General features: G+C 37.8%; 1 protein-coding gene across 3 annotated transcripts in view; it reads left to right on the forward strand.

The window, feature by feature from the left end:
- Nucleotides 1-5407: 5407 nt before the first annotated feature.
- Nucleotides 5408-16641, forward strand: part of LOC110765284 (protein ACCELERATED CELL DEATH 6-like) — a 32124-nt gene continuing 20890 nt past the window's right edge. For 2 of the 3 annotated variants that reach the window (XM_088251103.1, XM_088251102.1), the window contains exons 1-3: nt 5409-5634; nt 5773-6529; nt 7363-7892. In XM_088251103.1, coding sequence (XP_088107229.1) covers nt 5800-6529; nt 7363-7892 — 1260 coding nt within the window. In that variant the 5' untranslated portion in view covers nt 5409-5634; nt 5773-5799. Of the gene's footprint in view, nt 5635-5772; nt 6530-7362; nt 7893-16641 lie in introns of all 3 variants that reach the window. The other variant, XM_088251101.1, reaches the window with a different exon arrangement.

Here is a 16641-nt window from a genome sequence, read left to right on the forward strand (position 1 = left end):
GATTGGGCTGGTGATCCCAATGATCATCGTTCCACCTCTGGCTTTGTTGTGTTTCTACGCTCCAATCCTATTTCTTGGGCATCTAAGAAACAACATGCTGTATCTCGTTCCTCTATTGAGGCGAAATATAGGTCGATGGCAACAACTACAGCTGAACTCTCTTGGCTTCAACAGCTTCTTTGCGATGTGCATTTTCCTATGTCCTCTCCTCCTTTACTCTTATGTGACAATCTGTCTGCCATGGCACTTTCCATCAATCCAGTCCTTCACTCTCACGTCAAACATATAGAAGTTGACTGCCATTTTGTCCGAGAAAAGGTTACTGGCGGTCAGCTGCACTTGTAGCATGTTCCTTCTTCCCTTCAGGTTGCGAATATTCTTACCAAAGGCCTCTGCTCTCCTTCCTTTGACTTTCACTGCAGCAATCTCAAGCTTAGGCCACCCTAACTTGATCTTGAGGGGGGATGATAGTGAGAATAGCACATGCCTGTTAGTTAAGAGTTTAGTATAGTGTGCCAAGTGTAAGATTGTTATTGGTTGTTATCCTAATCTAGTGGTTAGGCTGTTATAAAGTAAAGCACTGTACGCTCATTCTCATTAAGGAAAACATACACAGCTCTTTTCTATATTCTCTCTCTTTTCTCTTCTTCTTCTTCAACTGTTATCAGTATTTTTATGGAATTATTGGATATTATATTGATATTTGAAGTTTATGCAATATTTGAAGTTATGGAATATATGATTATGGGATACTTGATTGATTGGTTGTGAAAGCGAGTCTTGTTACTCGACTATGATTATTAGGAAGTGAGTGGACATTGTTTTAAATGAGCATTACTTTTCCAATATGGAATTGCATGCATAAATGGGATTTGATATATGTTTTGACTATGATTTTATTGGAATGTGATATGATTTTTCCAGGGATTATTATTTTTATTATGGTTATTATTAAAATATATGGATTGGGTGATATGGGGTTTGATTATGAAAGTGTTTTATGGATTGTCTTGCATATTTAAATAATTTGGATTATTTTGAATATTGAGACTACGAATATTTTGGGTTGTGAAATTTATAATTTTTGGAGTTTGATATCTATACTATGAATAAATATTTGGGTATATTGGAATATTGATAATTTGGAAAGAAAAAAAAATTGAATTAAGGGAGTGTATATTATTTTGTATTATATATATATATATATGGGTTTGTGAAATGCACCATCATATGTACCTCCCCGGCACTTAGATATTGGAAACAATGGTTACTTTGGAATCTGGGCACCTTTGATTGGGTGTGCCGTAGGCCTTGAGAGGCAGTCTGTGCACCTAGCACTTTCCACAATCACATTAGTGTTGAGGATTCTGCTGTGTGGTCTGGTGAGCCCAGTCCCCCGGTTGGACGGCTCGTTCCCTAGCCACATGGTTATTGAGGATTCTTCCATGTGACCTAGTCAAACAATCCTCGTGTTGGATTATTTTCCCCAGTACATGATGTGCACTATCATATGTACCTCTCCTTGGATACTGATACTTGGAAACAGTGGATATGGATACTTGGATACATGGAAATGGATACTTGGATATGTCGGAACCCGGGCACCCTTGGCGGGGTGTTTCATAGGCCCTTAGCCGGGCAGTCTGCGCGCCTAGGACTTTTCACAGACGCACAAGTATTGAGGATTCTGCTGTGCGGTGAGGATTCTTCCATGTGGTTTAGTCAAACAATCCCCGTGTTGTATTATTTTCCTGTGGTACATGATGATGGTGTGGGGTGTGTGTATATATATATATATGTGTGTGTGTGTGTGTGTGTGTATTTTATATATGTGGGAAAATCTGTAGATCCGTTTCTGGTTTGGGGTTTCTCGAGCATGTGCATGGTGAATGCTCTGCACAGGTGTAATCATTGTTATGATGTTTGGACGGTGTTGTTTTGCAATATATGCCTTGGATTGGGTATGATTGCGAGAAAGAAATGATTTTTGGAAAAGTAATTTGAGTTATGAATCATGGGTAGAAAGGAATTTACAAAATATTTAGTTATATGCCTTGTGGAAATTGAAGTTGAGAATGAATCTAAATTTAATTGTTGGTTTTACTTGGACAATATCTGTATGTTTTTGAATTGTGATCCTTTTTTTTTTTTTTTTTTTTTTTTTGTCATATGAACTACGTGTGACTTGATCCCTCACAAAGGGGTACGTAGGTAGCCTGTGGTTTCACCTAGGTGCAGCCATGAATTAAATTATTATTTTTGTTGAGTTTGGTTTTGAATATGTCGGTGGGCCTGAAGCCTGATAGAAACTTAGGTGAGGTTAAATGCTTGTTTGTATTCCAGTTTTACTGAACGGATGTAATTAAAATGTGTTTGTGGCTATGATGGGTCTGAAACCTGTTTTGGATTGATGATTAATTTTGGCCTGAGTCTTTAGAACTGCTTACAATTGTACATAAATGGTTTTAATTGCTTGTTTTGGCATCGTTTTCTAAAATAGTGGGGTTAGTACGTTGTTATTGTTTATGTTTAAAACTTTATTTTTGTTCACTCACAATTTTCTGTTTTGCACCCCCCCAGTAGTAGTCGACGCAAATCGAGCAGTCCGGCCTAGCCTCCCTCTTCTCGTGCCTCAGCTTAATTGTAGGACATTTGTTGTTCATTTCTTGAAACTTTTACTTTGGTTGTTCAACTAGAGATTCTTAGACTGCTCTGACATTACCCGTGTAGGGTTGAAGTTAAGGCCCCAGAGGCCTATTTTGTAATCTGTGTGCTGTTGCATTGTGTGTGTGCTGGTAGTTGGTATTCTAATTATGTTGTTTTTAACAGGTGGGAACAATTTGGTAAAGTGCTTTTTTTCAAGGGAGACTCTACCGAAATTTCTGTAGAAGTTGACTTGTTTATCCCTTTAATTTAGGGCTAAATGACGTTTTAGTAAAGTAGGTCCGACATCGAGTAGACGTCGGACGGGAAGCAGGATTCGTCACAGATTCTGATGGGGAATCTAGGGCTGGTCCTGTCAAGGAGGGGCAGTGACGCTTTTTCCTCCTGCCCCCTCTATGGAATTTTCCTTTAGAACTCATAGAGAGAGAGAGTGGCTAGGGTTTCAATTGTATACTAGTTAATTTACTGTTAAAAAACTCATAAATATTATTATTTAAACTAATTAAAAATCTCTAGTTATTAATAAAACATAAAATTTCAATATAGAACTAAAAAAACCTAGTTTTAACAACAAAAATAGTTGACTAGTTGGAGAAGACCAGAGAGTGTCTTGCTCTACATCTCTCTCTCCCTCTCTTACTAGCTTTATGGATTACAGAGAGAGAGAGAAGGTACTTTTCTCAAAGTTGCACTGAATATAAACAAAAACGAAATATTGACTAATCAAAGCCGCATTGGGAAAGAGGGACCAATTTAGGGGTGTAACTCGGTGGGGGTCAAAAAGGTAGGAGATTGACGTGGTGGAGGGAAGGGGGGGAATCGAGGCGAGGTGGTAACGGCTCATGAGGATTACGCAGTCAAGGAAATCAAGGGGTTGGGACCATCGAGTGAAGATCATTCAGAGAGAGAAAGAGAGAGGAGGGGTGGTGGGTGGTGGGTGGTGGTTAGGTGGTGTGGTGGGTGGTGGCTTCTTGAGAGAAGAAAAGGGCTTAGAGGCTGCTAGGTTTCCCAATATTTTTTTCTTTATTTAAAAATTGTAAGGTTTTTGGTTGAAAGGATTTTTATTTTGTTAAGTATTCATGTGTTTTTATTTGTAAACTAAAATTAGTAAATTTTTTTAAAAAAACAATTACAGTTTTTTATTATTAATTTAAAAAATATTTATGAATATTTTAATGGTAATATAACAGAATAGTCAAGATTGGCTAAGAGAGTAAAACACAATGACCAAATTGGGCCTGATTTCAATTTAGGTCTTCAGAAGTGGGCCCCAATAACACTTTGCATACAACAAAATTGTTATCAAACATGCCTAAGGTGATTTATTTGAAAACTAGATAACTAGTCTACTACACCATGCCCAGGGAAAGAAAGAAAAACAAACAAAAAAACAAAAAGAAGAAGGTTAATTCCAAATGGTGTTGCCAAGAAATATCATGAATTTTACATGATTTTTAAACTTTTTTTTGTTTTGTTCGAAATAGAATTCATCGGTGTATTAGGCCATCTCTAAGGGAGGGCTACACAAATGGCCAATTCCTTAAAATTAGGCCACATGTGGCCCTTTGGCAAGCTTGTGCTAAATAATTGGATGGGCCCAGCTGACGTCACCTAGCCGTTAGCTAACGTCAGTTAGTTTTTAAATTTTTTAATCCAAAAAAATTCTAAAAAAATTCTACTTTTTTTTTTTTTGGTATAAATACCTACCTCATTCTTACATAATTTCTCACAACATCTTCATCATTTTACATATTATTCTTCATCAATTTCATCTTTTTACATAATTTCTCACGTTCTCTTCATTCTTTTACAACTATCCTTCATCTTTTTTCTATTTAAATTAATTTTTAAGTTGTTTTTAAAACAAGACAAAGACTACAAGAAAAAAATCTGATCTGAAATCTATAGGACTAATCACGTTTCTTATAAAATCATTTATTAGAGGACTAAATATAGCCCTCTTCACTTGAAGATGACCTTACATCACAGAAAGATAAAGAGATAATAAATATATAACAAGGACCCCAACCACACAAGGAAATGAAAGGGTGCCCATCCAGCCACAAAGAAAACAAAGGCCAGAAGAAATCAATCCAAGTGAAGGAAGTAAGAGAAAGAAAGCGATGCCCAATTAAACTTGCACAATACAATTTTCAAACTTATGCTCGAAAGATAGCCAAAAACAAAAACCTATGGAGAGAGAGAGTGTACTTACGTTATATCAATTTTCATTACTCACTCCAAATAATAAGCTAATGAATATTGTAACTCCAATGTAAAATCTCTTGTGTGCAATAAAATGAGTGACTGATGATGTGCCAGCTTCAATCAGACTCTTACAATCAGATAGCTGAACCGCAGACATCCCTCACATGTATGTTGGCTTACAATGACTGAGTCCATTCATCATCTTTGATTTTTCATGGTCAGTGATTATTACTTGTACGGAGCTTTGCTCACCACCACACCACCCATAGCTTTCAGCCATGTCTGTTGATTCCTTAACATTGTCTGATCAGAGTTCTTAAAAGTGATTTTACAAAGCGCAAAAGTCATCTGACCAACAAATTGGGACCACCTCTTTTGGTTTTGTCGGCAATTAATTGTCCAAGTTTTTACCCTTTCAGGTAAGTAGTCATTGATTCATTTTCTCATTGTTTTGGTTGCTAGCGATTCATGATAGTAATCAATTTTAACTAGGTGGTTTTGCTAATCCAACATCAACTGTCCATTCTTTTTAGAGATCCAACGGCTGAGCATCACATTCATGAGGACCTAGTTGGTTTTGCTAGACCTGGTGGGCTTCCTCCAGCAGTTACTAGTTTTCTAACAAATAATGCAGTTTAGGGTTTCCCAAGCGACATATTGAGTTGTAGTGTAGAACTAGTACTGTATTCATTTCAAGTGAAGCAAGCTATTGTTCGCCCTCTCCCTCTCTCTCTTGAGCTCCTCCACCTCCATCATTTTTCGGTAAGTACGTTTCAGACCTTGATTGTATCTAATTACTTAATTATCTGTAATCATATATATACATATATATAGTTAAGTTGATATAATTAAGAGGGCACTCATAGTCACTCATTGATCGTTCTCTGCAACGTTGTGCAGATCGGAAAGCAACGTTGAAGTCCATATATGGAGCCGTTAACTAATAGGGAGGTACAGTCTGTAACGGAACTACCATCACAGGAAATAGAAGCGCATCATCGAACACAGGACTTTGAAGAAACAGATGGTTATGCTGATAACTTGCGCTTGTACCAGCAGCTGTACAGCTATGCTACTCATGGCAACACAAATAGATTTAACGACACTATTGCAAATGAGCTTCATGATCCCAATGCTCGCGTTCAGCTTCTGTCTCGACGGAGCCCCCAGAATAACACATTTGTTCACATAGCTGTGAGTTCCGGCCATGCCGAACTAGCAGCCGAGATCTTACAACAACACAAGCCCCTTTTGTTAGAGAAAAACTTTGAAGGCGACACTGCGCTCCACATTGCGGCCAAATCCGGGGATATAGATACGACAACAAACACTCTTCTCCGCGAAGCACGAGGAACAACAGATGTTGAAAATAATAGTGATGTATTGATGTTGCTGAGGATGAAAAATAATGAGGAAAACACTGCCCTGCACGAGGCCCTGATTCGAGGTCACCAATCAGTAGCCAAGTGTTTGATAGAGGCCGATCCTGCCGTTTCACTTTACACTAATAAGGAACAAAAGTCCCCTTTGTATTTGGCTGCTGAACAAGGGCTTGTTGAGATAGTGAAGCTAATAAAAGAAAAAGCAGTTGAGAAGAACACAAAAATTCAAGGCAAGTCCCCGTTGTTTGCGGCAATTCTAGGCTGCCGGAAAAAAGGTTCGTACATTGAAATAATAATTCTTTTTTTTAATAGTAAATATGACTTTTCCCCTTCAAACTAATTATGTCTTATCTACAACCCATCATTTTATTTTTCTATAAATAAAACCCAATTGTTATAAGTAAAATCCGATGACTAGGATCCAATTCATCAAGTTATTAAAAATAGCATACCTAGTCTATAAGTGAAGAGCACCACTACCAACAGGAGTTGGTCCAAGTGGAAGGGGCTTGGATCCTTTAAACAAGAGGTCCTGGGTTCGATCCCAGGCGCTTGCGAATAGAGCAGACTTTGTTGGGAGAGGTCCCCGCTTTGCGCCCGACAGTACCTCGAGGGTTAGTCCCCGCAATCGCTCGGGGGATACCTTGGTTTTCACCAAAAAAAGAGCACCACCCCCAATATATATTTCCCTTAGTGGTATTACATATATACATATAATTAGAGGATATTAGGTAAAATTTCCCTTTACACGATCTAGAGGAAGTTTGAACTAATTTGGATTGTAACTCATTATTCCATTGCTTAAAATTAGGGACTTAAAAAACTGTCATCAATTAAAGAGTAATTTAATAACATAATTGGTAAATAAATCAAATTACATGGACACATTCTATATGGTATCTAATTTTAAAATTGGATTTTACTTAAAGGTTTTATTTTTGGTGGTCTAGAATGTTTGAATTGTAAGGGCCTATATTAATGTAACTCTTTTTTTGTCATAGCGACCAGTGCGATAGATTTTGATAGATATTACAACCTCTTCATAGAAAAACATTATCATTATAATCATGTTGTTCTAATTTATACTTGACACGTTTACTAACGCCAGAAGTCCTAAAGATAATATCAAACATGGAAGCAAACATTTTGAACTCAAAAGATGAGAAAGGGAGGACTCCACTGCATTGTGCAACATCAATTGGTTATCTAGAAGGGGTTCGGTTCTTAGGCAGACGTCTCATGGATTCTCATCGAAAGGATCATTGTGGCAACTTTCCGATCCATTATGCATCAAGCAAAGGTCATGTCGACATTGTTAAAGAGTTGCTTCGACATTGTCCCGATTCAATGGAATTGAGGAACTCAAGTGACCAAAATATACTCCATGTTGCAGCAAGATGTGGTGAGGACAATCTTGTCAAATATTTTCTCAAGAATGTTGAGTTTCAAATGTTGATAAACCAAAAAGACAACAGAGGAAATACTCCTTTGCACTTGGCAAAGATGTACCGTCATCCCAAGGTTGTGCACCTTTTCACTTTGGATAGAAGGACCAACTTAAAGGTCTTGAATGATAGGGGCATGACAGCTCTTGACATTTCAGAAAGCACTTTGGAAACTAGTGCATCGTATCATGGGGTAAGTTTGTGCTATATCTACTTTTATCATATTACTAATGATGATGATTTTGGCTATCATAACCAAGGGACTTCCTTGTTTTAATTAGGGTGTTAGGTACAAGTCAGCATTTAGTAGTCTAGAAATTGAACAAAGAACTAAAAGGAGGAACAAGTAATTGAGAAATTACTGAAAACACTTGAGGTTGATATAAATAAGCTGGAATGGATGATCTAAATTAATAGAAATTCTAATTCCAAACAATCAAAATATACTGAAAACCCTAAACCCTAAACCCTATTTGGATTCAATTAAAAATAATAGAAATTCAAATTCCAAACAAATCAAAATATAAAAATCTAGTTTTAGTATAAGATACAGTTTATACGAATATTAATACCTCAATATTGACTAAGTATGAAAAATGGACCATGTGAGAACTGACAAGAGGGATCTCAGGAGTTTAGATTAACTTTTGCCAAACAAAGTTTATTTTATTGTCATACATTATTCAATTAATAATGTTTTCTTATTATTTATTATTTAATAATATTGTCGGACCATGTGGCATCACATGAGTGGGTCTACGTGGCATATCAAATTTCACATAAGCAGTTAACAAATTTATTAACGGCAAAAGTGACTCGCCAAACTAAAACCTTAAACCTTGAACCTTAAATAAATAAGAGTGCCGTTAAACAAACCCTAAAACTAACTGAGTACACCCTATTACCAAACTATTTATTGAATTACTAATGTACCCTAATATTAAATTACCAAAAAATATGTATTAAATTATGAAACAAATGTAATTTTAATAAATAGACTCTAATTTTAAATATATAAAAAGGCCACCGAAAGAAAGAAGTGGAGAACGAAATGGCGAAGCCATGAGGAAAAAATGCAGACAAACACTTATCAACCTCCATCGAAATATCAGAGATTTGTAGAAAAGATGTTGAAACAACTTCCTGGTCCCAGTAGAGACCCACACAAATTAAAGGGAAGAAAACCTTGGGATAGCTACAAAGTTAGTGTAGGAAACAAATGATGAACATTAGAAGACAGCTGGCTATATCAATCAAAGAGAAGATTTAAATAAAAGTGCAACACCACCAAATAGACCAGCATATCATTGGACGTATCAACTTGGGAAGAAAGCCCCAACAAGCCACTGACATATCAGAAATTTTTGACAGTGGTGTTGAAATGGCCAACATTATTCAACTTGATAGAATTAAGAATCAGGCGCGTTCAAACTTGGTTCCTGCTTCAAGTGGAAAGTTACAAGAATTTACAAGAATCAAGCTTTGAATTGAAGGAGTTAGCAAATTTATTCTCACATCAACTTACAAAATTAAAGATTTTGATGCAAATCCAAAATCTGAAAAGAGGATACGAATTTATGTAAAAGTTTAGGATTAGGGTGTACCAACAGTATTTTTGGTAGTTAAATAAGGTGTACTTAGTTAATTTTACATTTTAATTAAAATATTAGGGTGTACTTAGACCATAGGGTGTGCTCAGTTAATTTTAGGGTTCGTTTAGCAGCAATCATAAATAACTAGCCTCTCCGCACTCGCTTCCGCGCCTACGAGATGTTTTTTTTTTATATTTAATTTTATATTTAATATTTAAATTTATTTTAGAATTAAAAAATATAATGGGTAGTTGTGTTCCATAAAAATAGGATTAATTATTTTTTATTTATGAAAAAGTATGAATTTACCATATTATCCTCATTTAATTAATAATTTCAATTCTTAATGTTCGCATTAACTAAGGGCATTTTCTGGTATTTTGAATGTTTCACCATTCTATGCCTTTTGCTTTATATATATAGATAAATGAATATCCCTCAGAGTCTTCCCCAAACCCTAGCACCCCACCATCTCCTCACTGCCACCCACCCCCACCGACCGTCACCCTCGTCCTCCCCACCCTCTTAGGGCCGCCACCCACCCCCTCCTCTTTCTCTCTCTCTCTCTCTCTCTCTCTCTCTCTCTCTTCGAAACCAGGTCGGGTTTTGTCGGCCTTAAATTCGACACCCTCATTGACGTCGAGTTCAAACTCCAACTTCATTTCCAACCCCCAATCTCCCATTGTCCACGTGTCCTACGCTCTCTCAGCCCATTTCCTCCGCTATCTCCTCAACTTTCCACCACATTTCCTCGTCTTGCCTCTCATTCAAGCTCTCTTTCCCTCGACGACGACGACCCCATCGTGCAACAAGTCATCCATCTCACATCAACGGGAACCACGTCGGGTTGGATCTGAACTCCATGATGTACTGGCCCATCCTTGTCGAAATCCCTTCTCTCCATCTCGCTTTCTCCTTCTATGACTCCAAATAACCCAATCAACACCACAAGCACCCAGATTTGGTGAGAAGATCTCATCTTTGAATTTTAGGAGTTTGTTGTGATTTGTTTTCTAATTAGGATTTTCATTTGTTTATAGCTTTTGGCTTTTGATACCATTTTGTCGTTTTTGCCGTTGTGTGGCGGATCCGTGTTGTAAGTCTGAGTACATGTGCTTCTAGTTGCTAAATTGGGGATTTAGTCATGGTTTGGGTTGTGCGTGATTCACTCCAGATCAATTCAACATGTTGTTGTGTTTGATTAGTGGAGAAGATTTACCCATATTCGATACATAATTGCTTTGTACTTTTGCTTGTTCATAAATTATATACTATCACTTATTTTTGAAAAAAAAAATATATATATATATATAGGGGCCAAAAAGAAATCCCTTTCTCCTTTTATTTAATTTGAGCAACCACCAAAAAAGAACAGTTTGATTATGATATACCCAGCCTTGGAAATCCAAATTCTATACATATATATACTCTGAATTTAGCACTCAGCCTACCATCCATAAATCAAAGTAATTATGAAATTGTGGGTTGGAGCAGAATCTCTTATATTTACAAGGAAAGTAAAATCTATTTCAAAAATTGGCTATGACCCAAATCAGATAATTGACACACTTAGCAGTCAAGCTTAAGATAACCGTAAGACACAAAAACAAATAACCCATAACCAATTAAAATAAGAGAAATTTATAATAAAACTCATTTCTTGCATTGATTTTATATATAGACACTAAAACCTATAAATTGAAGAAAAAAAATCCAAAAAGGACAAGCTGATGTGTGAAATACCATTATTACCCTTGCATTATGATTTTTAGAAGAAAAAAAACTATGATGTTTTGTAACTTTTAGGTTTTTCAAGGCTTGTATGGTATTTTTGATCCCTTTGAAAAGACAAAAATGAGTTTTTTTTTTCCTAAGGTTTGATTATTTGAGGGCTTTTCTATATTTTGGGCCCTACTTATGGCCTTACATGTGAAAGCCCTTAAAATAAAGTGAGTGAGAAAGAGAAAGAGAGAAAAAAACTATGACGGTAGTGTTGTAACTTTTAGGTTTTTCAAGGCTTGTATGGTATTTTTGATAGACAATATGAGTTTTTTCCTAAGGTTTGATTATTCTAAGGCTTTTCTATATTTTGGGCCTTACTTATGGCCTTAAATGTGAAAGCCCTTAAAATAAAATGAGTGAAAGAGAGAAAGAGAGGAAAAACTATGATGGTATTGTTGTAAACTTTTAGGTTTTTAAAGGCTTGTATGGTATTTTTGATCCCTTCGAAAAGAAAAAATGAGTGTTTTTTTTTTTTTTCCTAAGGTTTGATTACTCTAGGGCTTTTCTATATTTTGGGCCCTACTTATGGCCTTACATGTGAAAGCACTCAAAATAAAGTGAGTGAGAGAGAAAGTGAGAAATTTATAAGTTACACAAACTTACCCAAATCCTTGTTGCATTTGTCACTCATTGCTGAATTGACTGCTGAGAAGGCAGAAGTCGCCAAATCCTTGTTGGATTCATCAGTCAATCGACCTCTAAGAAGGAAGAAGTCGTTCTTGACATAACCGGTCAGCTTGTTCTTGAAATTTTTAAGTTACACAAACTTACCCAAATCCTTGAGAAGAACCGCTCAGCTCTTTCTTGACATATACGATTGCCAAATCCTTGAGCTTTTGAGAGCAGAGAGAGAAGAGTGAGATTTCGAATCCTCAACAATGAGGCGTATTCAGCAAACTCAACCACAACAACTGCTCGCCAAATCCTTGCATTCAATATCGCTCAGCTCGTTCTCCCCAAACCCTTGTGATCATTAAGTCTTTAGGGAAAGTGAGATTTCGAGAGCAGAGAGACGAATAATGAGTTTTGATACTTACGAGAGAGAGCGCGAGAGGGTTTAGACTGGTCAAATTTTTTGAGGGAAAGTGTGAATTTTTTTGGGGTGAGTTGAACTGGGTAAAAGGCATCAGTCCTTAAAACTTTTACTTAAAAAAACCTAAAATATATATGGCATCAGTTTAAATATCGACTGATGCTACTTCGTTGGCAAGGATTTCCAAGCATTAGTAGCGATGTCTTTATAAACCTATGGTCTTCCTATTACTTATGGAACTGATGCTTTAGAAACTAACAACATCGGTTTCTTAGTTTACCGATGCCTAAAGTGAATTTTGACATAGTGAAATCTCGTAAATTAACTCATTTAACAATGTTAATACATAGAATTAAGGGAACTCAATATGAAGTTTATTATTGTGGTAGATACTAACCCAATTTCACCTAATCTAGATAAGGTCAATGACTAAAATATAGCATCTAATTTTACAATAATGTAATAAAAAAACCTCAAAATTACACACATTGCTTGTATTTTGTATTTTTATGTCACTTGTATATTGATTTTGTTTAGGCTTTTATAATAGAAAGTGCAATGCAATGTGTATTTTTAAGTTATTTATAAGATCCCATATTGACCAGCGGAGAGGGGGTGATGTGCCTTATATGTACATGCCGGCCTCTATCTAGCACGAGGCCGAGAGCTCACTGGCTTCGAAGTCATGGAAACTCCGAAGTTAAGCGAGTTGGGTGACCCACTAGGAAGTTGCTCGTGAGTTCCTAGAAACAAAACCGTAAGGGCAGAGAGTGGGGTTCAAAGCGGACAATATCGTGCTACGGCGGAGCTGATCCTGTGATGTGACAATTTGGTATTAGAGCCACTCTGCCGTGTGGTGCAAATATGCCGACGAGGACGTCGGGCCCCTAAGGGGGTGGATTGTAAGATCCCACATTGACCAACGGAGAAGGGGTGATGTGCCTTATATGTACATGCCCGCCTCCATCTAGCACGAGGCCTTTTGGGAGCTCACTGGCTTCTAAGTCATGGGAACTCCGAAGTTAAGCAAGTTGGGGCTAGAGCAATCCTAGGATGGGTGACCCACTGGAAAGTTGCTCGTGAGTTCCCATAAACAAAACTGTAAGGGCAGAGAGGGGGGCCTAAAGCGGACAATATCGTGCTACGGCAGAGCCGATCCCGGGATGTGACATTATTAATGGTATACTTAGGCTTTTACAATATAACTACAATGCATTGTGCATTTTTTTTAATCTTCTTCTTTTAAAAAAATCTTTTTTAATTAAATGAAATGAAAATGGTGTCACATGACAACTGGTGGTGGGTGGTGTCACATGCCTATAGCACATGGGCTTACTCATTGACCTTTAACGAAACAAAATTTAAAACTAATTCACCTAGTCCAAAACAAAAATAGGCCATTTACCATATACTAATTATTAAATTTCTTTATCACTATACACTAATTTTTCTTAGAATTAACATTTGAGACTCCAAATTCAAGACAACTACCATGCAATCACTGGAGGATCCATAGAGGCACAAGGAGGTACAACTCCACCTCCACTTGCCAGAAACTTCCTTGGAGATGCTGGAATTTACCCCTTTGCTAGTGCCCACAAATTGTTCGACTAAATGCCTCAAAGAGGTTGTTTTGTTGGCAGTTTGTGTGAGACCCTTAATATTTATCTTAGATTGTTGGAGTCGATCTCACGAGCATGTAGGAGAAAACGGTTCATCAATCAGAGCTCCAGAACTAAAGTTATGAAGTTTAGAATTTTTTAAGAATTGATGTTGCAGAGGAAGTTCGACGAAGAAGAAAGACTCGGATCAATCCAGCGCTTCTCATTTTGATTCCTTTTTTTGATGGTCCAATAGCAAGCCCCACGTGTCAATTTCTATTTGGACCAACTTAAAAAATTCATTAAAAACTCATATGTGCACCGAAAAATTCACCGAAAATTATACCAATCTGACGTAGAACGTTTAGCAGAGGAATTTGAAGCACAGCTTGATAGGCGCAAGGTGAAGATGAATGGGCCATGAGTATTACATGCCATGATTTAAATAGCATTCAATATGTATAATTAATCATGCAAATTACAAGTAGAATAAATAGGCAATGTAAGCGTTGCCTTCGGGATGAATCATGTATTCCAGAATAATCAATATAGTGTGTGAGAATTCTCTCACTTTTCTAGTGGATTCTAGATGAATCTTTAAGGGTGAACGTGAGGATCCCTCTGTGTATCTTCCTGCTGCGTCAATTGGCATCATAGCAGGTTTGCCTTGGCTCGATGGCGAATGACCCGAACAATGATAGGACCCATCCTGGTGGGGAACCAGTTTCCAGGAGAGAGTTTGACGCTCTTGCTGCGAGAGTTGAAGAGATTCGGCAATTGCTTCTCAACATGGGAAACAAAAACAACAACAATAATATACAAAACGATCGAGATAACCGACGTGGTGGTGGCAGAGGCAACCGTGATGGTCATCATCAACGGGAGGCTAGTGAATCGGATTCTGAGGAGGAGATAGAGAACCCACATGCTGCTAATCCAATTAACCGACAACCCATTGAAGATTATCGAATGAAGGCCGACATCGCTTATTTTAATGGCCATCTATCCATTGAAGGATTTTTAGATTGGCTTGTGGAGGTAAAGAGATTCTTTGAGATTATGTCGGTACCGGAGGAGAAGATGATTAAGATAGCGGCTTTTCGCTTGAAGGGTGTTGGAAAAATGGCTCACATTAAGTATGCAAGTGAAGGAGTTTCGAAGCAGATTCGAAGTCTGAAGAATTCGCAGGAAGCGACCGGTCGCAAGGTATCCAAAAGGTATCAGCGACTGGTCGCAATGTATTCGCGACCGGTCGCCCGCAGTGCTGTTTCGTTTTTCCACGCGTTTTTTAGGTTCCTTTCACATGTGTTGGTTCCCTACCTAATCCCTCGGGCCTCTAAGGTGTGTTATGGGTTCTAGGAGGTCTAGCAAGGTGCTGGAAAAGCTGGAGCACCATTGAATGAGGATTGTTGACTTGTTTCAAAGAGTACCTACCTTATAGCTCTAGATAGGGTGGCTGAAGTTGCAGCTATCAATGCCTAGCCTTTGGTCTGCCTAAGTTGTGGTCCATGTTAGGTAACCAAGGGCAGAACGTGGGAGGAAAGAAGGAGTCTCTTTTGAAGTCCAAAGGCTTGTGTATTAAAGGGAAGAGGAAGCAAGACAACAAGTGTGGTTTTACTTCTCAAGGAGTGGACAAGTAGCTGGGAGCTAATGTGTCCAAGAGAGGTTTAACTTACCAAGGGAGGAAGAGAGAGAGGGCAATCAGTTCAAGATAGGAGCTGAGTTGGGTCTTGAGAGTTTAGACACCAAGGAGGGAAACACCAAGTGTGAGAGAGTATTCACAAGTGCATCAAAGTGTTGAGCAAGGGGGTGAGAGAGAAAAGAGAGCTTGGGAGAGAATAGAGTTCTAAGGGGGTTTCTTTGTAAACCAAAGTTGTAACTTATTCTTTCATTAGTGAATTTCTCAAGAGGATCACCAAGAGGATGTAGGCAATTGCTGAACCTCTATAAATTCTTGTGTCACTTTGTGCTTGGTTGATTTCTAAAGTGTGTGAGTGTGTGATTCATCTATTATTGTGTTTGTCACAAAGTCCATCAACAACAAGATCATTAGGGGAGGGTGAGTTGAGTTTGTTCTCAATTTCACAACAAAGGGAAGTGTGGCTGTATGGTGGGATAATTTGCAGAAGTCACGACAGAGGCAGGCCAAACAACCGGTTAGGACATGGCGTAGGATGAAACAGTTGATGATGGACCGTTTCGTTTCAGTAGATTACGAGCAGCATCTCTATCGCCTCTACCATAATTGTACCCAAGGTAGCAGGGCAGTAGAGGATTATACTGACGAGTTCCTATGGTTGGCAAAGAGAAATTCGTTGAATGAGACTCAAGGGCAGACCGTATCAAGATATGTCAATGGATTGACGACGTCAATACAGGATAGAATTGGGTTACAAGTTTTCTGGGATGTCCATGAGGCTCAAAATATGGCTATGAAGGCACAACAGTTAGAGAAAGAATTGAAAGAACGTGAAACAAACAGAAGAAATCGAGCTATGGCAATAACAATAATTACCAGAGGAAGGCAGCAGATTCTTATGTTCCTAACAAGGAGAAGAAAGAGGTTCAGCCGACCCAAAGGAATAATTATAAAGGGCAGAATTACAGAGGAGAGAGCTGCCAGAACACTGACATAAAGCAGAATCGCACTACTACAATTTTCTCTTGTCCTAGCAACCATCTATGGTCAGTAGAAACTCTATTACTAGCGGAATTTCGTCAGTATTGGCTTCCTGACGAGTGCAGTGGCAAAAATGAGGGTTGTCAGTAATTCTCCCGTCAGTACTACTATTACTGACCAACTTTTGCAACTTATTCGTCAGTAAAGGTCTATCTCTGACACAAGTCATAAAGGACTCCAAATTACTACTGACAAAACAAGTTGCCAGTATTAAACAAGCTTTTGTCAAGATTATTGTCAATTTATTTGTGAGC

The sequence above is a fragment of the Prunus avium genome, chromosome 3 (assembly GCF_965620075.1).
Source record: "Prunus avium chromosome 3, drPruAviu1.hap1.1, whole genome shotgun sequence".
NCBI lineage: Eukaryota > Viridiplantae > Streptophyta > Magnoliopsida > Rosales > Rosaceae > Prunus > Prunus avium.